This window comes from Trachypithecus francoisi, unplaced genomic scaffold, assembly GCF_009764315.1.
Source record: "Trachypithecus francoisi isolate TF-2019V2 unplaced genomic scaffold, Tfra_2.0 Contig01585, whole genome shotgun sequence".
In the NCBI taxonomy this organism is placed as follows: Eukaryota; Metazoa; Chordata; class Mammalia; order Primates; family Cercopithecidae; genus Trachypithecus; species Trachypithecus francoisi.
The window spans coordinates 280136-307046 of record NW_022681444.1 but is presented as its reverse complement, the minus strand read 5'-3'; the positions used below and the strand labels follow the sequence as shown (position 1 = coordinate 307046).

The 26911-nt window shown below is 43.8% G+C and overlaps 1 protein-coding gene and 1 long non-coding RNA gene across 3 annotated transcripts; one reads left to right on the top strand and one right to left on the bottom strand.

Annotated features, from left to right (window-relative positions):
• Nucleotides 1-329: 329 nt before the first annotated feature.
• LOC117070778 lies at nt 330-11539 on the bottom strand. Of its 2 annotated transcripts, none has more exons than XR_004432049.1 (2): nt 11397-11539; nt 330-1674 (listed from the first exon to the last, which is right to left on the bottom strand). It is a non-coding gene; the product is annotated as an uncharacterized LOC117070778 (long non-coding RNA). The 2 variants fall into 2 exon arrangements; XR_004432050.1 differs by lacking the exon at nt 11397-11539 and adding an exon at nt 11081-11208.
• Nucleotides 11540-12407: 868 nt separating this feature from the next.
• Nucleotides 12408-23026, top strand: PDCL (phosducin like). The gene is made up of 4 exons (XM_033190346.1): nt 12408-12589; nt 14311-14487; nt 18165-18346; nt 20736-23026. The coding sequence occupies exons 2-4, from the start codon at nt 14316-14318 to the stop codon at nt 21285-21287; spliced, it is 906 nt and encodes a 301-aa protein (XP_033046237.1). The 5' UTR covers nt 12408-12589; nt 14311-14315; the 3' UTR covers nt 21288-23026.
• Nucleotides 23027-26911: the final 3885 nt, after the last annotated feature.

Here is a 26911-nt window from a genome sequence, read left to right as displayed (position 1 = left end):
AGAGTCCCCAAAGAAGATACCCACTAGGTCAATGCCAAGGGAAAATGTGAGGTTGGAGGCCCCACACAGAGTCACCACTGGGTCACTGTCTTGTGGAGCTGTGGGAAGTGATTGCCACTCTCTAGACCCGAGAATGGTAGAGCCACCTGCAACTTGCATCCTGAGCCTGGAAAAATCACAGGTGCCCACCTCCAGCTGGTAGGGGAGTAGCCACAGGGGTGAAGCTGATCAAGGCCTTGGGAGTGCACATCTTGAACCAGTGTGTCCAGGATGCAAGACATGGAGTCAAGGATGTGTGTGTGTGTGTGTGTGTGTGTGTGTGTGTGTATTTTTTTGACCTCTGAACTTTTTGTTGCCCTCCTGCTCCCCAAAGAGTACCCTGCTTCTGCTGGCTTAATGTCTCAGAACTTTGGTGTTGTTGGTCTCAGACACCACTTTGCCATCCACAATCTGGGTGGTGGTGTTTTGGATGTTTTGCATGGAATTGCTGCTGTCCAGGGCATCACCAAGATTGAAGTCCTTGCCATCTTCCAGCAGGTGGCAGCAGGTGGCAATCTCAGCCTCCAGCTTGACCTTGATGTTCAGCAGGGCCTCGTACTTCTGGGCCTGGCAGGGCCCTTATACCCTGTGCCAGCTCTGACTCCAGGTGCAGCAGGATCCTGTTGAGCTGCTTCATCTGCAGGGCATAGTGAGCCTCCACCTCCCTCAGGCTGTTCTCCAAACTGGCCTTCAGATTTCTGAGTCCAGATTGCTCTCCAAGGACTAGACTATACATCTTAGCTCCGTGAGCATCATCTCAGCAGCTCCGACCTCAGCAGACTGCGTCATGACCACTGTGGTGCTCTCCTCAATCTGCTGGGACCATTACTTGTCTAGCTCCTTTTGGTTCTTCTGAGCCAGTTCACTGTATTGGGCCCAGATGTCTGCCATGATCTTGGTGAGGTCCAGAGATTTGGGGGCATCTACCTCCATAGTCAACCCAGAGCTGCAACCTGGGCTTATAGGCCTTTTACTTTCTCTTTGTGGTTCTTCATGAAGAGCAGCTTTTTCTTGAGAGCCTCGATCTCTGTCTCCAGCTACAGCTGAGTGACACTGGTGTTATCAGTGACCTTGTGGAGCCCGTGGATGCCACTCTCCACAGACTGGCGCATGGCCAGCTCTATTTCATACTTGACTCTAAAGTAATCAGCAGCAAGACGGACACTGTCGATCTGTAGAACGATGCTGGCATTGTCCACAGTATTTGTGAAGATCTCAGCCCTTAGGCCTTCGATGGTCTTGAAGTAATGGCCCTGGTCTCTGGCCTGAGGTCCCTTCTTCTCTGGGTGCTTTCAGATTTTGCTCTCCAGCCTCTGGTTCTCAGTCCCCAGGCTCCTCACTCTGTCCAGGTAGGGGGCCAGGTGGTCATTCAGCTTTGCATGGTCTCCTTCTCATTCTGGATGCTTCCCATTCCTGCCAGACTCCCGGCCATCCCTTTGGCCAGGACCCCAGACCCCAAGCCACCTCAGAAGGTGATGAAGCAGGACACGGAGATCCAGAAACCAGAGCCCCCAGCGCCTGCATAGGTGTTGGCCTCTCTGCTGACTGGCCAGACGGCGAAGCTGGGCAGCTGGACAGAGCCCAGGGACTGGTGGTTGGTGGGGAAGGTGGAGCGAGTGGTGAAGCTCATGCTGTCTGGGGAGGAAAGCAAGAGGACAGGAGTCAGTCTTTGTGGACTCTATGTGTGTTTTAGACAGGGTCTCATTCTGTTGCCCAGGGCAGTGGCGCAATCACGGCTCACTGCAGCCTTGACCTCTGGGGCTAAAGTGATCCTCCCACCTCAGCCTCCTGGGTAGCTGGGACTACAAGGTGCACACCACCATGCCTGGCTAATATTTTTTTTTTTTTTTATTATACTTTAAGTTCTAGGGTACATGTGCATGACGTTTATATCATGTATAACTCCCCAATGCAATCCCTCCCTCCTCCCCCCTCCCCATGATAGGCCCCAGTGTGTGATGTTCCCCTTCCCGAGTCCAAGTGATCTCATTGTTCAGTTCCCACCTATGAGTGAGAACATGCGGTGTTTGGTTTTCTGTTCTTGTGATAGTTTGCTAAGAATGATGGTTTCCAGCTGCATCCATGTCCCTACAAGGACGCAAACTCATCCTTTTTTACGGCTGCATAGTATTCCATGGTGTATATGTGCCACATTTTCTTAATCCAGTCTGTCACAGATGGACATTTGGGTTGATTCCAAGTCTTTGCTATTGTGAATAGTGCCGCAATAAACATACGTGTGCATGTGTCTTTGTAGTAGAGTAATTTATAATCCTTTGGGTATATACCCAGTAGTGGGATGGCTGGGTCATATGGTACATCTAGTTCTAGATCCTTGAGGAATCGCCATACTGTTTTCCATAATGGTTGAACTAGTTTACAATCCCACCAACAGTGTAAAAGTGTTCCTATTTCTCCACATCCTCTCCAACACCTGTTGTTTCCTGACTTCTTAATGATTGCCATTCTAACTGGTGTGAGATGGTATCTCATTGTGGTTTTTATTTGCATTTCTCTGATGGTGAGTGATGATGAGCATTTTTTCATGTGTCTGTTGGCTGTATGGATGTCTTCTTTTGAGAAATGTCTGTTCATATCCTTTGCCCACTTTTTGATGGGGTTGTTTGTTTTTTTCTTGTAAATTTGTTTGAGTTCTTTGTAGATTCTGGATATTAGCCCTTTGTCAGATGAGTAGGTTGCAAAAATTTTTTCCCATTCTGTAGGTTGCCTGTTCACTCTGATGGTAGTTTCTTTAGCTGTGCAAAAGCTCTTTAGTTTAATTAGATCCCATGTGTCAATTTTTGCTTTTGGTGCCGTTGCTTTTGGTGTTTTAGACATGAAGTCCTTGCCCATGCCTATGTCCTGAATGGTACTACCTAGATTTTCTTCTAGGGTTTTTATGGTATTAGGTCTAACATTTAAGTCTCTAATCCATCTTGAATTAATTTTCGTATAAGGGGTAAGGAAAGGATCCAGTTTCAGCTTTCTACTTATGGCTAGCCAATTTTCCCAGCACCATTTATTAAATAGGGAATCCTTTCCCCATTTCTTGTTTCTCTCAGGTTTGTCAAAGATCAGATGGCTGTAGATGTGTGGTATTATTTCTGAGGACTCTGTTCTGTTCCATTGGTCTATATCTCTGTTGTGGTACCAGTACCATGCTGTTTTGGTTACTGTAGCCTTGTAGTATAGTTTGAAGACAGGTACCGTGATGCCTCCAGCTTTGTCCTTTTGACTTAGGATTGTCTTGGCAATGTGGGCTCTTTTTTGGTTCCATATGAACTTTAAAGCCGTTTTTTCCAATTCTGTGAAGAAAGTCATTGGTAGCTTGATGGGGATGGCATTGAATCTATAAATCACCTTGGGCAGTATGGCCATTTTCACGATATTGATTCTTCCTATCCATGAGCATGGTATGTTCTTCCATTTGTTTGTGTCCTCTTTGATTTCACTGAGCAGTGGTTTGTAGTTCTCCTTGAAGAGGTCCTTTACATCCCTTGTAAGCTGGATTCCTAGGTATTTTATTCTCTTTGAAGCAATTGTGAATGGAAGTTCATTCCTGATTTGGCTCTCTGGTTGTCTGTTACTGGTGTATAAGAATGCTTGTGATTTTTGCACATTAATTTTGTATCCTGAGACTTTGCTGAAGTTGCTTATCAGCTTAAGGAGATTTTGGGCTGAGACAATGGGGTTTTCTAAATATACAATCATGTCATCTGCAAACAGGGACAATTTGACTTCTTCTTTTCCTAACTGGATACCCTTGATTTCTTTCTCTTGCCTGATTGCCCTAGCCAGAACTTCCAACACTATGTTGAATAGGAGTGATGAGAGAGGGCATCCCTGTCTTGTGCCAGTTTTCAAAGGGAATTTTTCCAGTTTTTGCCCATTCAGTATGATATTAGCTGTGGGTTTGTCATAATAGCTCTTATTATTTTGAGGTACGTTCCATCAATACCAAATTTATTGAGGGTTTTTAGCATAAAGGGCTGTTGAATTTTGTCAAAAGCCTTTTCTGCATCTATTGAGATAATTATGTGGTTCTTGTCTTTGGTTCTGTTTATATGCTGGATTACGTTTATTGATTTGCGAATGTTGAACCAGCCTTGCATCCCAGGGATGAAGCCCACTTGATCATGGTGGATAAGCTTTTTGATGTGCTGCTGAATCCGGTTTGGCCTGGCTAATATTTTTTAAAAATTTTTTGTAGAGACAGGTTTCGCGATATTGCACAGGCTCAAGGATTATTTTGGAGTTGTAAGATTTAATATCCGCCCTGCTGAGTTTCAGACTTGCATGGGGCCTGTAGCCCCTTTATTTTGGTCAGTTGCTCCCTTTTGGAATGGGAATGTTTACCCAATGCCTGTACCACCATTGTTTTTTGGAAATAAATAACTCGTTTTGATTTTACAGGTTCATAGGTGAAAGGTGAGTATCAGAGAAGATTTAGGACTTTTGATTTGATGTTGGAATGAGTTAAGACTTTGGGGGATTTCTGAGAAGGGATTATTGTATTTTGCAATGTAAGAAGGACGTCAGATGTGTGTGTGTGAGTGTGGTGGTGTCAGGGGAAGAATGATATGATTTGGATATTTGTCCCCTCCAAATCTCATATTGAAATGTGACCTTGTGCTGGAGATGGGGCCCAGTGGGATGTATTGGATCATGGGGATGGATCTCTCATAAATGGCTTAGTGCCATCCCCTTGGTGATGAGTTCTTGCTCAGTTCCTGCTAGATCTGGTTGTTTAAAAGAGGGTGATACCTCGCCCACCGCCACCTTGCTTCTGCTCTCACCACGTGATATGCTGGCTCCTCTTTGCTTTCTGTCATGATTGTAAGCTTCCTCAGGCTGTCCCCAGGAGCTAAGCAAATATTGGTGCCATGCCTGTACAACCTGCGGAACTGTGAGCCAAATTAAACCTCTTTTCTTTACCAGCATCGTTATTTCTTTACGTAGAAATACCAGTCTCAGGTATTTCTTTTTTTTTTTTTTGAGACAGAGTCTTGCTCTGTCGCCCAGGCTGGAGTGCAGTGGTGTGATCTCAGCTCACTGCAACCTCTGCCTCCCAGGTTCAAGTGATTCTTATGCATCAGCCTCCTGAGTAGCTGGGACTACAGGCGCACACCACCACACCTAGCTAATTTTTGTATTTTTAGTAGAGATGGTGTTTCACCATGTTGGCCAGGATGGTCTCGATCTCCTGACTTTGTGATCCACCCGCCTCAGCCTCCCAAAGTGCTAGGATTACAGGCATGAGCCACCGTGCCCGGCCATCTCAAGTATTTCTTTATAGCATCATAAGAAAGGACTAATATAGCTATTGTTAGTTTCTGGCCACATAAGCCTCTTGTAGTGCAGCTCACAATATGGTAGAGTGGCTCATCCAAGCAGCAAGCAAGACAGACAACACAGAGAGAGAGAGAGAGAGAGAGCGCTAAAAAGACATCACTATCTTTTATAACCAAATTTTAGAAGCAACATCCCATTACTTTTGTGGTATTCTAATCCTTAGAAGCAAGGGAAAGGGATTACACAGGGCATGACTACCAGGAGGCGGGGAACTTTGGGAGTAGTATCACTCTGTGTCCAATCAGGAGGTAGAAACTACACAGTAAGTTATATGGGGTAAAGCTTAATATGAAGAATCATTAAATGCTAATAAATGACTACCAGCTAAAAGTAAATTCCTTATGGTACTCTATAGCTTAGAGAGAGTGCCTAAGGAAACACAAACTTGGAAAGGGGTCCTCTTCTCAAGGCTGAAGGTCACACCTCAGAGAAGGTATAGTTCAGCCCGGAGGTCCGCTAGTTGGCCCAGGCTGGAACTAGTTACTGGCAGACAGAAAGCTACTCTCCAGGCAGCAGGAGAGGTACACAGGAGCCTGCAGAGAGAGTTGGCTGGTGGGGGACAGGAAACTGGTAGGGGACAGGAAGCCTTCAGAAAGCTAATTTTCACATTGAGAGGGCTACAGGAAAATTGTTGCTGGTCTAGACTGAGGTTGCAGTGTCACCAAGGGACCATATGTGCTGGACACATGGCTGGGGAAGAGCTCCCCTGGATGTCCTTACATCCACATCACTGACCTACCACGAAACTGTAGGAAACAGTAGGAGAGCCCCTCCTCCTGCAATGCCCCTCCAGCGCCCTCTACTAAGAAAGCTCATCACTGTGCTCGCTGCAAAGGAGAGAGATGCTTCACTGAATTCTATCCATTACTGAAGAGCATATATTTAAGGGGGATTGGGAGCAGAGGGGCAATACATTGATCATTAGCATAGGAGCCATTTTAGAAGCTGCCTGCCATAGCCCTATAACTACCAAAGACATTGAATTAATTTTGAAAAACCTTCCCACAAAGAAAACTCCAGGTCCAGATGGCCTCACAGGTTTATTCTATTATTAATAAATATTTAGGGAGAAATAATGCCAATTTTACAGAAGCTACTTCAGAAAGTGGAAGAGGGAACTTACAACTAGTTTTATTAGATAAACATAACCACACAGTGACATTACAAAAAAGAAAATCATAGATTAATAGCTCTCATGAACATAGAAGCAAAAATCCTTAAAATATTAGTAAATCTAGCTATGTATATCAGATATAATACATCAAGTCCAAATAGTGTTTATTTCAGGAATGCAAGGTTGCTTTAGCATTTGAAAATCAATCTGTGTACTTGACCATATTAACAAAGTAAAAGTTATATTCTATTATTATAAGGTCTCTTAAAATTTAATAGTATTCCATTCTGATTGGCTTGTAGAAATTAAAATATATATACATAAATAAGAAAAACTCTTTTTGTTTTTGAGATGGAGTTTCACTCTTTGCACCTAGGCTGGAGTGCAGTGGCATGATCTCGGCTCACTGTGACCTCTAACATCCACCTTCTGGGTTCAAGCAATTCTCCTGCCTCAGCCTTCTGAGTAGCTGGGATTACAGATGTGTGCCACCACACCTAGCTAATTTTCTTTTGTGTTTTTAGTAGAAATGGGGTTTCGCCATGTTGCCCAGGCTGGTCTCAAACTCCTGAGCTCAGGTAATCCCCAGCCTCAGCCTCCCAAAGTGCTCGGATTACAGGCATGAGCCACCAGTCCCAGCCTCAAGTATTTCTTAAAAGGAGATTTTACTTCTTAAATTTTAAAGGTGTGGGCTAAAGAAAAAGGTAGTTGCTAAAAGTATTGTTACTAAAACTATGAAAGCAGAGGTTTTCTGATTTGCTTTGATTTCTTAATCAAAACTTTTTAAAAAAGAAATTTAAGGCTGGGTGCAGTGGCTGACACTTATAATCCCAGCACTTTGGGAGGCTGAGGTGGGAGGATCGTTTGAAGCCAGGAATTTGAGACTAACCTGGGCAACATAACAAGACCCCATCTCTACTTTAAAAAAAAAAAAAAAAAAAGGACCAGTGCGGTTACTCATGCCTGTAATCCCAGCACTTTGGGAGGCTGAGGTGGGTGAATCACCTGAGGTCAGGAGTTCGAGACCAGCCTGCCAACTTAGTGAAACCCCGTCTCTACTAAAAATACAAAAGTTAGCCAGATGTGGTGATGGGTGCCTGAAGTTCCAGCTTCTCAGGAGGCTGAGGCAGGAGAATTGCTTGAACCTGGCAGGTGGAGGTTGCAGTGGGCTGAGATCATGCCATTGCACTCCAGCCTGGGTGACAGAGCAAGACTCTGTCTTAAAAAAAAAAAAAAAAAGGCAAGGTGTGGTGGCTCATGCTTATCGTCCTATAGCCGCTTGAAGGCCAAGCGGGATGATCGCTTGAGCCCCAGAGGTTAGGCCACAGTGAGCTATGGTCATCCCACTGCACTGGGTGACATCCTGCCTGGGTGACAGAGTGGGACCCTGTCTCTGAAAAGAAACAAAGGGGAAAAATAGTAATTTAATTGTTACTTTTAGACAATCCAACATCTAAAAAAAAAAAATTAACTTAAAAAATTAAAATTAAAGGCCATACCAAAGATACCGCATTTTTTTTTTTTTTTTTAAAGAGGGAGTCTCGCTCTATTACCCAGGCTGGAGTGGCACAATCTCAGCTCACTGCAACCTCCACCTCCTGGGTTCAAGCAATTTTCTTGCCTCAGCCTTCCGAGTAGTTGGGATTACAGGTGCGTACCACCATGGCTGGCAAAGTTTTATATTTTTAGTAGAGACAGGGTTTCACCATGTTGGCCAGGCTGGTCTCAAACTCCTGACCTCAGGTGATCTGCCTGCTTCAGCCTCCCAAAGTGCTGGGTTTATAGGTGTGAGCCACTGCACTGGCCAAGATACCACTTTTAAAATTTGAAAAAAAATTGAGAGAGACAGAGAGAATCTGACTATTATATAAGGAAGTGGTTCTTATCTTTACTGGTTTTAACTTCATTAACACAAAAAACAGTTTTTAGGCTGGGCACGGTGTGGCTCACGCCTGTAATCCCAGCACTTTGTGGTCAGGGGTTTGACACCAGCCTGACCAACATAGTGAAACCCCATCTCTACTAAAAATACAAAAATTAGCTGGGCGTGGTGGCGCGTGTCTGTAATCAGGAGCGCATGCTACTCAGGAGGCTGAGGCAGTGCCATACACACACCATATACACACCACCACCACCACCAGAGAAGGAAAGTTAGAGTGAGAGAGAAAGAAAGAGGAACAAGGGAGGGGAAAGGACAAGAGGAGAGGGAGCAGAAAAGGGAGAAGGGAAGAGAAAGGAAGGGAGAAGGAAGGGAAGGAAAAGAAAAATAAAAGAATTAAGGTAATGAAGAAAAAGAAAGAAAAGACAAGATAGATGGACAAGTTGTTTATCTCAAACAGTCCTCATATGGTTTGCTGTCATTCAAAATCATCTCTGGACCTTTAATTCTTATATAAAAAAATAAAGTAACAAGGACAAATTTGTTCTAAATTTACAAAAATATTGGTGGAAAAAATTTAACATGAGAAACTCAATGTAAGACCAAATCTTGTTTTACCTCTGTTATGATTTGGAAAAACTGTAAGAGTAGAGCAAGCCTTGGAACTCATGCTTCAAGGAATTTAATCATTTATTTTATCTATCTATCTATCTATCTATCTATCTATCTATCTATTTATTTTTTTGTGTGAAGACGGAGTCTCACTGTGCCTCCCAGGCTGGAGTGCAGTGGCACGATCTCAGCTCACTGTAACCTCCTTCTCCTGGGTTTAGGTGATTCTCCTGCCTCAGCCTCCCAAGTAGCTGGGATTACAGGCATGCTCCACTCTGCCCAGCTAATTTTTGTATCTTTAATAGAGATGGGGTTTCACCATGTCAGCCAGGCTGGTCTTAAACTCCTGGCCTAAAATGATCTGCCCACCTCAGCCCCAAATGGTGGGATTACAGGCATAGGCCATCGTGCCCGGCCTATTTAATCATTTATATATGAATTTCATTCAGTTACTTCAAAATTTTAAATACGTTTAAAAGTAGTCTATAAATCTGGTTGGATTAAGGTTTTCCCTCGCTTAAAGATAAAAGCTTTAGCCGTCACAAAACAGTTCATGGGTTGTTTTCCCCACTAGGGAATACCTTTAATATACTCTACTGATAAACAGCCCAACAAAAACCTTACAGTAGTGGTAAAATGCCTTTAAAACTATAAATTACATATGGCATATGGTACTCTCATTAAACAGAAACTTCATTATCCACATCATTCCACATTTCTTTTTTTTTTTTCTTTTTTTCTTTTTGAGACAGAGTCTCACTGTCGCCAGGCTGGAGTGCAGTGGCACGATCTCGGCTCATTGCAACCTCTGCCTGCTGGGTTCAAGCGATTCTCCTGCCTTAGCCTCCCAAGTAGCTGGGATTAGAGGCATGCGCCACCACGCCCAGCTAATTTTTGTATTTTTAGTAGCGACGGGGTTTCACTATGTTGGCCAGGATGGTCTCCATCTCTTGACCTCGTGATCTGCCCACCTCGGCCTCCCAAAGTGCTGGGATTACAGGCATGAGCCACCACGCCAGGCCCATTTCACATTTCTAACAGGAAAAATGAGTGGTCCTGTTGGATATTATTAGATAGCTAACTCATGTACACAGACATATTCCTGACAGATGCAAGCTACATTCCTAACAAAGACATCACTATATCTATACAACCAGGAGCCTGAATATATTAAAAGGTCTGAATTTGAGACCAACCTGGGCAACATAGCAAGACCCCATCTCTACTTTTTTTAAAAAAAGGTTGAATATGGCCAGGTGCAGTGGCTCACGCCTGTAATCCCAGCACTTTGGGAGGCCAAGGCAGGTGGATCACTAGGACAGGAGATCGAGACCATCCTGGCTAACACGGTGAAACCCTGTCCATCTCTACTAAAAAATATAAAAATTAGCCGGGCATGGTGGCAGGCGCCTGTAACCTGCGAGGCAGAGGTTGCAGTGAGCCGAGATTGTGCCACTACACTCCAACCTTGGCAACAGAGCAAGACTCCGTCTTAAATACATAAATAACCCAGTGTTGGGCAGTTCTTTATAGCAGTATGAAAATGGACTTATTAATACAATGTTCTTGAATGGGTGTGTGTTTGTGTGTGTTATTTTTTTACTCCCCTGAGGGCCTCAACAAACAGCCTCTCCAAAAAACAGGCAGGTACGGAAATCTGTAGACAATGTCAGGTGGTCCTAGAACCACAAATTAAGATCCTCTGTCCCAAATTAAGCGCCCTATTTTAAACAGTGTATCTTTCTAGAATATTTTCTATGATCCAATTTACCCAAAGCTTTCTATGAGCAACTTCACGCGGTTGTGTATTGGATACTTCAACAAGGACTCAGAATTTGAAATCATTTTAGGTTTTAACAAAGTTGCAAAAACAGACAACAAAGTATGCCTGAGGAAAAAGAAAAAAAAGTTGCAAAATACCACAGTATGACCTTACTCTGGAAAAAGAAAACAAAGTTGAAAAAATAGGATAGTGTTTCCCTAGATTCTTTATCTAATAGAATCTCCAAAAGTTAACATCTTACATAGTATAATTATTGAAACTATTGACACAAATACTACTAATACGAATTAATAGACCTTACTCAAATTTTGTCAGTTGTCCCATTCATGTCCTTTTTATCTTTTTTGAGACGGAGTCTCACTCTTGTCCCCCAGGCTGGAGTGCAGTGGTGTGATCTCTGCTCACTGCAACCTCTGTCTTCCAGGTTCAAGCGATTCTCCTGCTTCAGCCTCCCAGTAGCTGGGATTACAAGTGTGTGCCACCACGCCTAGCAAATTTTTGTATTTTTAGTAAAGACGGGGTTTCGCCATGTTGGCCAGGCTGGTCTCGAACTCCTGATCTCAGGTGATCCACCCGCCTTGGCCTCCCAAAGTGCTGGGATTACAGGAGTGAATCACCGCGCCCGGCCCCATGCCCTTTTTCTATACCAGGAGCCAATCCCGGATTTCACATTACGTTCCTGCTCTGGCACCCAGGCTGGCCTCCAAGTCCTGGGCGGAGCGATCCTCCCGCCTTAGCCTCCTGTTTAGCTGGGACTACAGGCGCGCGCCACCACTCCTGGCTGCTTGTTGCCTTAAAAATGGTGAAACCCCGTCTCTACTAAAAATACAAAAAATTAGCCTGGTGTGGTGGTGGGCGCCTGTAATCCCAGCTACTCTGCAGGCTGAGGCAGGATAATCCCTTGAACCCGGGAGGCGGAGGTTGCAGTGAGCCGAGATCGCGGCACTGCACTCCAGCCTGGGCAACAAGAGCGAAACTCCGTCAAAAAAAAAAAAAAATTTTAATCTACGCCCTGTACTTGACGGATTTGTGTTCTCGGGCAAATTACCGAACGTCCCCGAGTCACTTTTCCGTCAAATAGACGTGATGCGATGAAGAACCAATAAAATTTGGAATGGCTTCGGAAACTTCGAAGGGAAGTGAATACATTTTTCTTTTCTTTTTTTTTTTTTTGAGACAGTCTCGCTCTGTCGCCCAGGCTGGAGTGCAGTGGCGCAATCTCGGCCCACTTCAACTTCCGCCTTCTGGGTTTAAGCGATTCTCCTGCCTCAACCTGCCGAGTAGCTTGGATTACAGGCGTCAGCCACCACGCCCGGCTAATTATTGTATTTTTAGTAGAGACGGGGTTTCACCGCGTTGGCCAGGCTGGTCTTGAACTCCCGACTTTAAGTGATCCGCCCGCCTCGGCCTCCTAGAGTGTTGGCATTACAGGCGTGAGCCACCGCGCCCGGCCTGTGAATACATTTTTCTTATTGTTTGACGCTGGGCCGTACAATTCACTTTTTCGTTGTCCAGATTAAAACCAAAACAAAGCAATTAGGAGCGCGTTGTTGTCGAGGTGTTTTGTTCCAAGGTAGGACCCATAGCTTCTCCGCCGACCCTCAGCTTGGAGTAGCGGCTTCTGATTGGACAATGCGCGTCCGCCACGACGCAGGAAGGTCGCCTCATTGGTCCGCGCAGTCGGGCTCCGGCGGCTTGTCTCTTTAGCGCTCAGGGCGCTGACCCACTGCTCTTCCTCTTAAGTGAGTGCTCCATTTCTTCTGACGCCCGGAGCTGCTGGCCCAAAGGGATCCGGAGCGAGCTAGACCGGGTAACTGCATTGGGGTCCACTGGAAAGCAGCAGCGGCCGTGGACTACGGGAGGGAGTGGGGTTGGCGAGCTTGGGTAAAATTCCCTGTTCTTCGCGCTGGTCGACCCCCACGGTCTCCGCGTCTTCCTCGTCCCCTTTGGTCCTCTGGCTCCACCTCCCTCGGGCTCTTCCAGGTTTCCCCCAAAAGCTCCACACACCCCTCCGCTTCCCTTCCGGGGGCCCCGCCTCCTCTGCTCTTGTCTTCACGGGGCCCGCCCTAGTCTTTTACCCGCAGCGGTCCCTCCCTCAGGAGCACAACTTCTTCCCTCCTCTCCGCCGCCGGTGTGCCCCTCGCTTGGCCCATTCCTGGTACCTCCTTGTCCCTTAAGTTTGGTGTTGTCCCTTCCTGGCACCTCCACCTATCTCTCCATGATCCCTGTCTCCTTTGCATCTGACTGCTGGAGTCCTCCGATTCTCCCGTTGACCTAGGCTGCTGGTTTAGCAAATTGTGCAGCGGCATTGTGCTGGGCGTTGGGGATGGAGACAGTGACTAGAGGTTCCTACTGTCAAGAACTACTTGCCCCGTGGGAGAGAGTCACTTTGTAAATGGGGTATGATAGGCCCGGTGATAAGTCTTTAAGGCAGCATAATGTAGGACTACTTAGGGGAAGGAGTACTAGAAGGGTTCCTCCCCGCCAGCCGCGTTCTTGCTGAATTCTCAAGCAGGCCTCTGGGGGCTAAGCTGCATCTTTTCATCAGAATGCCCTTGGCTGCTTCTGATGCAGAAGCCTGGTCCTTTATTTTTTTAATTTTTATTTTTGAGACAGAGTCTCGCTCCGTCTCCCAGGCTGGAGTGCAGTGGCGTGATCTCGGCTCACTGCAACCTCCGTCTCCTGGGTTCAAGCGATTGTCGTGCCTCAGCCTCATGAGTAGCTGGGAAAACAGACCCCCGCCACCACATCTTTTTTTTTTTTTTTTTTTTAAGCAGTAGAGACAACTTCACCATGTTAGCCAGGCTGGTCACGAATTCCTGGTCTCAAGTGATCCTCCCGCCTTGGCCTCCCTAAGTGCTGGGATTACCGGCGCGATCCAGGCCATCATGGTCCTTTAAACCCTTGGGAGTTATTAAAATCTTTGTATGGGCTCTTCTTTTAACCTGTCAGAATAGGTAGGGTTTCAGAACCATCCATCCAAGCCCTCAGGGTGTTGTCTGAGAGGTTGAAGGCCGGTGACAGAGAGTGATTGCCTAGACAAATAGTGACTCAGCATTGTACTCTTGGTGCCTCTTTTTGAAGTTTTTCCTGGGGATAGTTACCCAATTTTTCAATTAGGCAGCAGTCTTAGCTGGTGGGAAAACTAAAAGCACAGATAAAACCACTACTCAGTAGATTCCTCCGAGCCAGTGCAGGTGGCTTGTACACTTACTCAGACGAGAGTAATTTATACCTCAGGCTCTTGGAGTCAGGAATCTCTGGGGTCTGGTCCCAGCTCCACCATTCGCTGTTAAGCTTGGTGAAGATACTTCCTTTATCTGAGCTTCAGTTTCACCTTCTGTTAAAGAGGTTGATAAACCCTAACACACAGGGTAACGGTAGGGATTTGTTAAGATTCTAGTTATGAAAATAATCACTTTTAGTGTGCTGTAAATTGTAGTATCTCAGCACAGGCGAGCCCCCTATGCTTCAGATTCATGTCTATCTGGCTCAAATCAGCAAAGAACCTGATATGCTTTCTTTTTCCAGGCACCATGACCACCCTTGATGATAAGTTGCTGGGGGAGAAACTGCAGTACTACTACAGCAGCAGTGAGGATGAGGACAGTGACCACGAGGACAAGGATCTAGGCAGAGGTGCCCCGGCCAGCAGTTCTGTTCCTGCAGAGGCTGAGCTGGCAGGCGAAGGCATCTCAGTTAACACAGGTACTGAGAAACGCTGGGCTCTGGGAACAGGCTTAAAAAAATGTACATTAAACACATATTAATTAGAAGTCTCCTGATCATTTTTAACTCTGGTCCCACTTTCAGAGATAACCTAGTCTTTTCATTATGTGTGCTTCTAGGCTTTTAGTGCACAATACAAATGTATCTGCATAGCAGCGTGGTAATGAACACAGACTGGCCTGGATTTGAATCCTGCATCTCATTTTAATAGTTTGATATCTCATAAATCACAAGTATGAGTATATGGGTAGTACAAATTCCTAAAAATGGCATATTTACACTTGTACCTTTTAATATTGTCAAATTGCTATCAGTTGAGGTGGCAGTAATTTATAGTTTAATCAGCAATCTGTGTTTCTCCATATGTTTGTCCTGCTACTGTGTTATGAAACTCATTGATCTTTGTTATTGTAGTAATTCATTGTAGGTTTATTTCTGCCCCCGCCACCTTTTTTTTTTTTTTTTTTAAAGGCAAGTTCTCACCTTGTTGTTCAGGCTGGAGTGCCTTGGTGCCATAATGGCTCACTGCAGCCTCAACCTCCTGGGCTCAAATGATCCTTCTGCCTCAGCTTCCATGAGGTTCCTTTCTTAAAAAGCTGGGTCCACATGTAGCTGGGACCACAGGCGCTTGCCACCGTGCCCAGCTAATTTATTTATTTTTTGTAGAGATGGGGTCTCACTTTGTTGCCCAGGCTGGCCTCACACTGCTGACCTCAAGCAATCATCCCGTCTCAGCCTCCCATAGGCATGAACCAATGCACCGGGCCCATATGTCTTTTTAAGAGGGAACTTAAATTTCTTTTCATAATTTTAAGAGAGATTTTTATATCCTTTGCTCATTTAAAAAATTACATGATTAGGCCGGGTGCGGTGGCTCAAGCCTGTAATCCCAGCACTTTGGGAGGCCAAGACGGGCGGATCACGCGGTCAGGAGATCGAGACCATCCTGGCTAACACGGTGAAACCCCGTCTCTACTAAAAAATACAAAAAACTAGCCGGGCGAGGTGGTGGGCGCCTGTAGTCCCAGCTACTCCGGAGGCTGAGGCAGGAGAATGGCATAAACCCGGGAGGCGGAGCTTGCAGTGACCTGAGATCTGGCCACTGCACTCCAGCCTGGGCGACAGAGCCAGACTCCGTCTCAAAAAAAAAAAAAAAAAAAAATTACATGATTAGTCTTTTTTTCTTGGGGAGCTATAAAGGAAATTAATCTGTGATATGAGTTGTAAATATTTCAGTTTCTTGTTGTCTTTTGACTTTATGTTCTTTTCCTGAATGAAAAATTTTATTTTTATGTACTTAAAAGTATTTTATAGTTTTTTAATTTTGCTTTTTACTTAAAAGGCTTTTCTTCACCCTACTTTATAAAGGGCCTCACTTTGCTGTATAAAAAGGTTCTCCTGGCTGGACACAGTGGTTCACGCCTGTAATCCTAACACTTTGGGAGATCGAGGTGGGTGGATTGCCTGAGCTCACGGGTTCAAGACCAGCCTGGGCAACACAGTGAAACCCTGTCTCTACTAAAATACAAAAAATTAGCTGGGTGTGGCGGCATGCGCCTGTAGGCCCAGCTACTCAGGAGGCTGAGGTGGGAGAATTGCTTGAACCCTGGAGGCAGAGGTTGCAGTGAGCCAAGATCATGCCATTGTACTCCAGCCTGGGCAACAGAGTAAGACTCTGTCTCCAAAGGAAAAAAAAAAAGGTTCTTCTATACTTTTCATTAGTATTTTTGTAATTTCATTTTTTACACTTAAATATTGATTCATGTGGAATTCACTTTGATGCAGGGTGCAGTAGGACTCCAGTTTAATTTTTTTTAGATTGCTACTCAGTTGTTTCAGTACCGCTTAGTGAATAAGCCATCTTTATTATCTTGAGATGTCACTTTTATTACGTACTGAATTTATCTGTTTATGTTGGGTCTTTAGCTGTACTATTTAGTCTCTTCCATTGATTGGTCTTTTACTGGGCTGTGTCATACTGTTTTTAATTATTGTAATGTTATATTTTAGTATTTGGTAAGGCTAGACCCTCTTCAATTAACTTTTGCTTTATTTTTTCCAAAGGAAATTTAGGAGCCGGACACATATATGTGTTCATGTATTTTCATTGGGAATGCATTAAATATATAGATTAGTTTAGGGATAATTGGCACTTTTGTGATGTTGAGTATGTCTGTTCAGGAGCATGGTATTGTGTTTCCATTTATTCAAGTCTTTCAAGTATTTTTTGGGAGCATTTGAAAGTTGTCTTCATATAGATTTATTTTTTTTCTGTGGTAACAAAAGACTCCAAAGCTTTAGTGGCTTATGACAACAAAGGTTTATATCTCATTCATGTTACATGCAGCCTATAGGTCAATGGCAGCTCTGCTTATGCTTCATATGTTCTTTCATCCAGGAGCTAGGCTGAAGGAGTAACAGCCTCAATTTGGCTGTGTTCCTATATTTGGGACACACCGTTTTCATGGTGAAGCATAGAGAGCAAGAGAGGAGCTGTTGGAAACATGGAATGACTCATACACGTCATACTTTTTGTTTTGCTCAGACATGGCATACTTCATGTTTGCTCACAATCCTGTTGGCCAGCAAGTCACATAGTCAAGCCCAGCATCAATGGGCGGGGGATATATGTACTCATCCCACAGGAGATACCATAAGTCACATAACAAGGGGCAAGGACATATAAGTCCTTCAGCAGCACAGGGCGTGGTGGGGGTTAAGGGTAGCTTGAATAACAGAACAGTAACACAACCTGCCACAATCTTGTTATAAAAAATTCATAGGCCAGGTGCGGTGGCTCACACCCGTCATCCCAGCACTTTGGGAGGCTGAGACAGGTGAATCACCTGAGGTCAGGAGTTGGAGACCATCCTGGCCAACATAGTGAAACCCCGTCTGTACTAAAAACACTGGGCATGGTGGCACATGCCTATAGTCCCAGCTACTCGGGAAACTGAGGCAGGGGGCTCGCTTGAACCCAGGAGGCGTAGGTTGCAGTGAGCCGAGATCATGCCATTGCACTCCAGCCAGGGCCACAGAGTGAGACTCCATCTCAAAAAGAAAAAAAAAAAAAATTCAGATAATATAGAAGTACAGAAAAAAAATGTAAAAGATCTCTGTCACCAGTCCCTTAGATCCTACTACCTGGAGACAACCACTGTTCACAGTTTACATATCCTGCAAACTCTTTTTCTATAAACATACAAGTGTATACACAAACATGTATGCATGTCTATGTACATAAATTATGTACATACATACAGTTCTTTTTTTATATAAACTAGAGGATTATACTATGATATTCTACATTTTGCTTTTGTAATAACCTGATATATTTGGAATATCTTTAATGGCAGGAAACATAGAGCTGCTTTATTCTAAGAGTTGCTTTGTTTTCCTTTCAGTAGGTAGATTATAATTTTTTAAACTCATCTCCTAATGTTGGGCATTAGCTTGGCCCTTGTTGCAGACTGTTGCAGGGCACATCATTGTGTATAGGCCACTCTGCCCTGTGGCAGAGTGCACAGAGTCCCTATGATAATTGTGCAATAGATGAAGCAAGCTTCAGGCAGATGTGAACTCCTACTTACAGATGTGAGGTGGTCCATAATTCCTTGCCCATTCTCCTTGGTCACATCCGTGTTCACCCTACTCAGGCCCAAAAGGTGTGATCAATGACTGGCGCCGCTTCAAGCAATTGGAGACAGAGCAGAAGGAGGAGCAGTGTCGGGAGATGGAAAGGCTGATCAAGAAGCTGTCAATGACTTGCAGGTCCCATCTGGATGAAGAGGAGGAGCAACAGAAACAGAAAGACCTCCAGGAGAAGATCAGTGGGAAGGTAATTAGCAGTACCCAGGCTTTTCTTAGAGGCTGCTGTGGCTGCTAGAGGTGGGTGAGTGATTCAAGAGATGGAGGATGCTTGATGTGACCTCCAAGAAGTTGTGCAGTGCAGGAGAAATCATAGAGCCCTGTCAAAACTCAAACACACCCAGCTTTGAATCTCAGTTCTGCTACTAGTGACTGTGAGAAAGTCTCTTCCCTTCTGAATCTGGTGTTTCAATGGTTAAATGATGTCAGTATCCTCCCTGTACAGGGCTATGTGGTTAATATGCCCATCACAGTGTTTGGCCCATTGAAAGTGCTCAGTAAATTTTAGTTTCCCTTCTTTTATTGAGGTTTTATCTTGGGCCAGAAATAACCCTCTGAGGGTGGTGGTATTATCCCCTTCTTACAGATGATAGAAGCAATGCTTAGAGGGCATTAGAGGCTTGTTCAGGGCAATGCAACTGGTAAATTCTAGTAGGAGCTAGGGTTCTAACCCAGATATTCCTGTTTTTTCCATAATGTTGTTTCATCTGAAGCCTATTCATGAGAATTTATTCTAAGGAGGCATTATAATAAGCAAACAGACAGACACCCTGGAAGATATTTGGAAGTAGGTCCCTGATTTTTTTTTTTTTTTTTTTTTTTTTTAAATAGAGACAGGGTCTCTGTTGCCCAGGCTGGTCTAAGAACTCCTGAGCTCAAGTGACCCTTCCATGGTAGCCTCCCAAAATGCTAGGATTACGGGCGTGAGCCATGGTGTCCGACCCCTGATGGCCTCTTATCCTATCAGTATTAAAAGGGATTCACTGTTTCCCTGGGTGCCCTCTGACTGCGGATGAATGTCTGTGAGTGCCTGAGATCATTTAGTTATGGCCCAAAGCTAAAATACCACACAGGATCAGGGAGCAGATAAGAGGATTAAGCTGGGAATCATTCACCTTGACCAGGAGGCTGATTTTAGGACATGACACTTAGCCAAAGACTTCAGTAGGTCAGAAGAAGCCACTGTGGTAGACTGAGTTGAAGTGGAGGGCTATGAGATGGGAGGAACATTGGCAATAAGTAAAATAGTGAACTCAGAATGTTGCTGGTTATGATACAGTAACAACATGTGTTCTGATCTAGTGTGGTCTCTTAATCTATGCAACATTAGGCAGAGTTAGGATTTATGAGAGGAGCGGGGATGTCTTGCTGCACCGGGGCAGAGGGAAGATGCTTTCGTAGCTTGAGCTGTCTCTCGGGCATTGTGCGTTCTGCTCACAGCTGCTTCCTGATACCGAGGTGAGAGGCCAGAATGAGGCAACATCATATCATCACATGAATCAGTCTTGAGAGAGGCTGTTCCTGTCCTACTGATTTATCTGCAGTAGAACAGAACTGGAAACTATCTGGCAGAATTAGGGAAGTGGTTAAGCAAAGTGACACATTATATATGATTTCATAAAAATATTTGGAAACATGAGGAAATACTTATAATCGTGCTAAGTCTCGAAAGCAGGGTATAGCTTAATTGGTACACCCACAGCTGCTGCTATAAAAGCAAAACTATTTTAGTATGACTGGTAATAAAAAGAATTTTTAGAGTCCATATGACTGTGTGTGTGTGTTTGGGGATGGTGTGGGGCAGGGGTTTTGAGAGTTCTTTCTAAAATTCTGTAATGTCTTGTTATCTTTAAAAAAAAAAAAAAAACACCGTAGATAAAATATTGTCAAGACTGACAAAAAGTAAAAAGCTCATGAAGTGAGATTATATGATGCACCTATTTGGATTGAGAGGCAATGTGATATTGTAGTTAAAAACATGGCTTTAAAAAATCTAGTTTGAGTCCTGGTCTTATGCTTACTGGTTTAACTTGTTCAAATAATGTCAAGTTTTGGAACCTTGTTTGTAAAGTGGGGCTATTAAAAGCCCCTTCCCGATGGAGTTATGGAATTCAGTGAGATATAATGCATGTAGTGTACTTAGCATGGTGCCCCGTATATTATCAGCATGTAGTACATGTTAACTGTTTTATTGTTTTATGCTTTTTTGGAGACAGGGTATCCCCCTGTCGCCCAGGTTGGAGTGCAGTGGTGTGATCTTGGCTCACTGCAGCCTCCGCCTCCCAGGTTCAAGTGATTCTTGTGCCTCAGCCTCCCAAGTAGCTGGGAACACAGGTGCACACCACCATGCCCAGCTAACTTTTTTTATTTTTTATTTTATTATTATTTTTTTTTAGGAGAGATGGGGTTTTGCCATGTTGGCCAGGCTGGTCTTGAACTCCTGACTTCAAGTGATCCACCCGTCTCGGCCTCCCAAAGTGCTCGGATTACATGCGTGAGCCACCACGCCTGGCCCATATTAACTGTTATCACAAGTGTTCAGTTTTCATATTTATGCTCACTTGCTGGTCCTGCTACAGATGACTCTGAAGGAGTTTGCCATGATGAATGAGGACCAAGATGATGAGGAGTTTCTGCAGCAGTACCGGAAGCAGCGAATGGAAGAGATGCGGCAGCAGCTTCACAAGGGGCCCCAATTCAAGCAGGTTTTTGAGATCTCCAGTGGAGAAGGGTTTTTAGACATGATTGATAAAGAACAGAAAAGCATTGTCATCATGGTTCATATTTATGAGGATGGCATTCCAGGGACCGAAGCCATGAATGGTTGCATGATCTGCCTTGCCGCAGAGTACCCAGCTGTCAAGTTCTGCAGGGTGAAGAGCTCAGTTATTGGTGCCAGCAGTCGGTTCACCAGGAATGCCCTTCCTGCCCTGCTGATCTATAAGGGGGGTGAATTGATCGGCAATTTTGTTCGTGTTACTGACCAGCTGGGGGATGATTTCTTTGCTGTGGACCTTGAAGCTTTTCTCCAGGAATTTGGATTACTCCCAGAAAAGGAAGTGTTGGTGCTCACATCTGTGCGTAACTCTGCCACCTGTCACAGTGAGGATAGCGACCTAGAAATAGATTGAACTGATAGTCTAGTTGCATAGATTTCTCATTGTTTGGGTTGGAATACATATATCATTGTTTATTTTTGTTCCTTCTTTGTCTTCTGGCTTTTCAGCTGTTCTTTGTAGTCCCTTTTATTATGTGTAACATCAAGAAATTCTTAGATTAAATCAGAATGCTGAATAACCTTGTAGCCAGCAATAAGGTGACTTACAATTGTATAAACAGGAAGCCAGGCTTTTGAACTGTTTACTTAAGATTCTCTGGCAAGACATCTCTGTTATTGTTTCCTGTCAATATTTACAAAGCATCCTAAAGACAATGTCTTGGAAATTGTCTTCAGATGGTCTCAGAGGTTTCTGCCAAGTCCAAGAGTATAATTCTGTAGGTAGTGTGTGTTATTTGCAGTGTAAATAGTGCATTTTCTTAATCAAATGATGGTAAATTATATTTACTTGTAATCAGTTCCATAGCTCTCGACGGTGGTTAGATTTTTTTTTTCCCCCCACTGGGGTCTTGTTTAAAGGTGTGAGTCACCGCACCCGGTCCTGAGGGGTGGCCTCTGCTGCTGGATTTGATGTCTTCCTCCAGCATTACTAAGTCTGGAACAGCAGGAAGGGTCGATGCTTACTGACTTGGTGATGTTGGAAGACGAGTAATTTATGGATTTAAACATTAGAGCTGGAGTGGGGCTGGAAATCTTTGTAAAGGAGGATCTTTCAGTAAGATGCCCCGCTTGTCTTTGTCTCTCTTTTGTTTAACAAGGTAACTTTTTGTTTAACCTAGATTTTTTTTTAAAACTTTTTGTTTTTTTTTTGCATATTGGAAAAATAATTCATATTCAGTAGAGGAGAACTGACCAAAACAGAAGCAAAAATAAGAAAATTAAAATATCCTACTACCTACTACCTAGAATAAAACACTATTAATATTTTGGTCTATTTCCTGCCAAGGTGTTTTCTGTGTATACGTAGATATTTTGTTTGTTTTTAAACAAAACTATGGGATCATTCTGAACATACTGTTTTATAGTATGGTCAGCTAATAATATATCAGACTTTTTTCATATTATTAAATATTCCGCAACTTTTTAAAATGTCTGTTAATATTCCATCATATAGATGTGATATAATTTGCTTGATGGTTGTCTCTTAAAAAGATAGCAAACACTTTTTTTAAATTACAAAAGTGATGGATGTTCATTGTAGAAAATATAATAAACACTGTTAAGATTTAAAAGCCATATAATTCCACCAACCAAAATTAATCCCTGTTGTCATATTTGTAGTCATTTTTATAGCCTTTTTTTCTGTGTATTTATAATAACTATCATTTGAGTTTTTTTCCTTTTGCTTTTTTACTTTAAAAATACATATTCTAGGGTCAGGGGAAATGTAATCTGGAATTAAATATTAGCCTTAAAATTCACAATTTTGATTTTCCTGGATTTTCAGGAATTGACTAAAAGGGTCTTGAAAGTATTTGCTGTATTTAATCAACAGAGTGCATTTTTTTTTTTTTTTTTTTGACTAAGAAAGCTCATTGTAGTAGAAAGGGTGGAATGTGGAATGTATAGAAAATTATTAGAAACAGGGAATTATTAGTCTAGCTTATTTCCTTTCAGTCTTTTTTTTCAATATTTTTAAAAACATTCAGTACTTATTGAATTTAGTTCTGTGCTCTTCCTTATTTAGTATTGTTTCATAAATACTTTGATGTTTCCAAAATTCTAAATAAATAATTTTCAGTGGCTTCATAATATTTCATCATTTGGATATACAATAATTTATTTAACCAGTCTCTCTATTTTTATTTATTTATTTTGTTTGTTTTCTTTGAGATGGAGACTCGCTCTATCACCCAGGCTGGAGTACAATAGGGTGATCTCGGCTCACTGCAACCTCCACCTCCTGGGTTCAAGCAGTTCTCCTGCCTCAGCCCCCTGAGTAGCTGGGACTACAGGCACATGCCGGGGACTGGCTAATTTTGGTATTTTCACTGGAGATGGGGTTTCACCATGTTGACCAGGCTGGTCTCTTAATTCCTGACATCAGGTGATCTGCCCGCCTCAGCCTCCCAAAGTACCGGGATTACAGGTGTGAACACCCTGCACGGCCTAACCAATCTCTTTATATTGGATATTTAGATTCTCAGTGTTTGCTAAACACTTAATGCCTTTGTGTTTTGGGCTGTATTTTGAATTATTCTCATAGATTTCTAGAAGAGGAATTACTGGGCAAATAGGGACACTTAAAAATAGCTTTTACAAACCATCTTCTGTTCTCGTTGAAAATGAGAATATATTATGCACTTATAGGGAACTTGACTTTGCTTTTTAAGAACAGAAGTTCTAAAATACAGTAGGGCTGGGTGTGGTGGTTCATGCCTATAATGCTAGCAGTTTGGGAGGTTAAGGCAGACATAGCGAGACCTCATCTCTACAAAAAATAGAAAAAATTAGCTGGGCATGGTGGTGTACCTGTAGTCCCAGCTACTTGGGAGGCTGAGTCAAGAGAATCTCTTGAGTTTGGGAGGTCAAGGCTGCAGTGAACCATGATTGCACTCCAACCTGGGCGACAGAGACCCTGTCTCAAAAAAATAAAGAAAGAAAGAAAGAAAGAAAAGTAAACAGACATGTAATGGTAATGGAGAAATCCTAGACCTTTTTTTTTGGAGATGAAGTCTCACTCTGTCGCCCAGGCTGGAGTGCAGTGGTGTGATCTAAGCTCACTGCAACCTCAGCCTCCCAGGTTCACGTCATTCTCCTGCCTCAGCCCTTTATGTAGCTGGGACCACAGGCGCCCACCACCACGCCTGGCTAATTTTTTGTATTTTTAGTAGAAACGGGGTTTCACAGTGTTAGCCAGGATGGTCTCGATCTCGTGACCTCGTGATCCGCCCACCTTGGCCTCCCAAAGTGCTGGGATTACAGGCTTGAGCTACCGCACCCGGCCTTTTTTTTTTTTTTTTTTCTTTTTGGAGATAGAGTCTTGCTCTGTCACCCAGGCTGGGAGGTGCAGTGGCACGATCTCGGCTCATTGTAACCTCTGCCTCCCAGGTTCAAGCGATTCCCCTGCTTCAGCCTTCTGAGTAGCTGGGATTACAGGTGTGCCACTACACGCGGCTAATTTTCGTATATATTTTTTTTTGGTAGAGATGGGGTTTCACTATGTTGGCCAGGCTGGCTTCAAACTCCTGACCTCAAGTGATCTCCCCGCGTAGGCCTCCCACAGTGCTGGGATTACAGGCATGAGCCACCACACCCAGTCTTAATCAGTGAGTTTTATTTATTCATTTAGGTGGCTGGGGATGGGCCTAAGCCTGGGCCAGCAGCTGGGTCCATCGTGTCCAGCCCACTTGGCAGCCTGGCCACCCTTCTGCTGTGGCTTTTTAAAGGGACAACTGTCATAAAATGCTCCAATTTCTGACTTCTCAGATTGTTTCCTTATTTTTGGCAATAATACGACCAGAGGTGATGTTGTGTAGTAAGTCAGGGAGTATCTGATGTCAGCTTGGTGATGCTAAGTTTAATCACCTGGTTAAGGTGGCGAATGACAAATCTTCGTATTGTAAAATTATTTCCCCTTTGTTAGCAGAAAGAAATCTGTTCCCTAGACCTGTCATAGTGAGAGTAAGCAAGAACTTTGTTTTTCCATTTTTTTGTTTGTTTTTTGAAACAGGGTCTTGCTCTGTTGCCAAGACTGGAATGCAGTGGTGCAGCCATAGATCACTGCAGCCTCAAATTCCTGGACGAAAGCAATCCTCCCATCTTGGCCTGCCAAAGTACTGGGATTACAGGTGAGAGCCACCATGCCCAGCTGCTAAGCAGTTTATATTTATTTCTTAGATAATTCTTACCACTCCAGAGCTGTATTATTATCTTCATTTTTTAGTTAAATGATTTGCCCAAGATCATCTGGTTAGCGCATAGTAAAGTCAGAACTTAAACCTAGGAACTCAGAGCTCAGAACTCAGAATCTTACCACTGTCTGGGCAGCCTTACCCATGAACAGGCAATAATAATGTTTATCCAAAAAGGCTCTTGGAGAGAGATGAAAGGTGCCTGCCCCATAGTTCGTGTTATGGACTGAACTGTCCCCCATCTAGCACAAATTCCCAAATCCCCCAAGTGACTATATTTGGAGATAGGGCCACTGAAGGAGGTAACTAAGGTTAAATGAATCATAAGCATGGGGACCTAATCCAATAAGACCACTGTCTTTATAAGAAGACACACCAGAGCTCCCTTGCTCTCTGCATGTGCACAGAGCAGATACATGCTAGGATGCAGCTAGAAGGCAGGTGTCTACAAGCTCGGAAGAGAGCCCTCACCAGAAATCAACCCTTATGGCACCATGGTGTTGGTGGACCTCCAGCCTCATGAGCTGTGACAAGATATATTTCTATCATTACTCAGTTTGTGGTATTTTTTTAGGGCAGCTGAGCAGACTACTACAGTTGGTGATCAGGAAATGCAGCTTTTACAGTCTGTGACTTTGTCTTTGATGTAGCTCTCCCTCTACTCTGAAGGCCTCAGTTCCTTGTCGTCATCTAGGTACACCAAAGAGTTCTCTACCTGCCTGGAAGCACCTCCAGCCCATCCAGTCTTTCCTTATCCCATTTCCTTTTTTAAAAACAATTTTGGCCAGGTGCGGTGGCTCATGCCTGTAATCCCAGCATTTTGAGAGACCGAGGCCGGTGGATCACCTGAGGTCAGGAGTTTGAGATCAGCCTGACCAACATGGTGCAACTCTGTCTCTACTAAAAATACAAAAAATTTAACTTGGTGTGGTGGCGGGCACCTGTAATCCCAGCTACTTGGGAGGCTGAGGCAGGAGAATCACTTGAACCCGGGAGGTGGAGGTTGCAGTGAGCCAAGATCACACCATTGCACTCTAGCCTGGGCAACAAGAGTGAAATTCTGACTCAAAAAAAAAAAGAAAAAAGCTTTTCCCATGAGCATGTCACATGATTCTGATGCATGATGAGTGGATCTGGAATCAGAATTGGGTGAGGGGAGGGCTTTTGCTATCCCTCATTTCTGCCCAGAGACAGATCTGTGCTCAAATATTAGTTCCACTGCTTTTTAGCTTGGAGCCTTGGGCAAGTTACCTCATTGAGTCACAATTTTCTCATCTGTAAAATGGAGACAATAATGTGTGCCACAATGGATTGTTATGAGTATTGAATGGTACAAGGAATATAAAGCCACTGGCACCACATCTGGCCTATGCTGAGTTAACTTCCTACCATGTCATTGTAGTTTCCAAGGTCTATGCTTACGTGATTTCGTGATGTGTGTGGGGATGGTCTTGGACATGGTTTCTCCACCTGCCAATTGTGGTCCTTGGAGAGAAAATGAGGTGGGTGGTGGTGTCTGTGTGGGTGAGGTCAAGCTCTTTGCCAAACAGAGGGTGATTTGATTTGTTTTACTCATGTCATCATCCTTCCAGTAACCAATGCCTTTCCAGTTTCGATTTTCCTTCCCCCCAGAGATGAGCTGAAAATGTTCCAGTGTAGACTGAATCTGTGTGTGTGTCGGGGGGGTTTCAATGACAGCCTCCAAAGAAGGCAACCAGGAAAGGAAACAGTATCTATAGTGAGGACATGGATGTGATAATGAGATTGAAAAAAGGGGAGCTGG

What these genes read in the sequence shown, in the direction of transcription:
- PDCL (XM_033190346.1), top strand. Translation starts at nt 14,316, where the DNA reads ATGACCACCCTTGATGATAAGTTGCTGGGGGAGAAACTGCAGTACTAC. An exon ending in AGGCATCTCAGTTAACACAG is followed by an intron (nt 14,488 to 18,164) that starts GTACTGAGAAAC and finishes CACCCTACTCAG; the next exon opens with GCCCAAAAGGTGTGATCAAT. An exon ending in AGGAGAAGATCAGTGGGAAG is followed by an intron (nt 18,347 to 20,735) that starts GTAATTAGCAGT and finishes GTCCTGCTACAG; the next exon opens with ATGACTCTGAAGGAGTTTGC.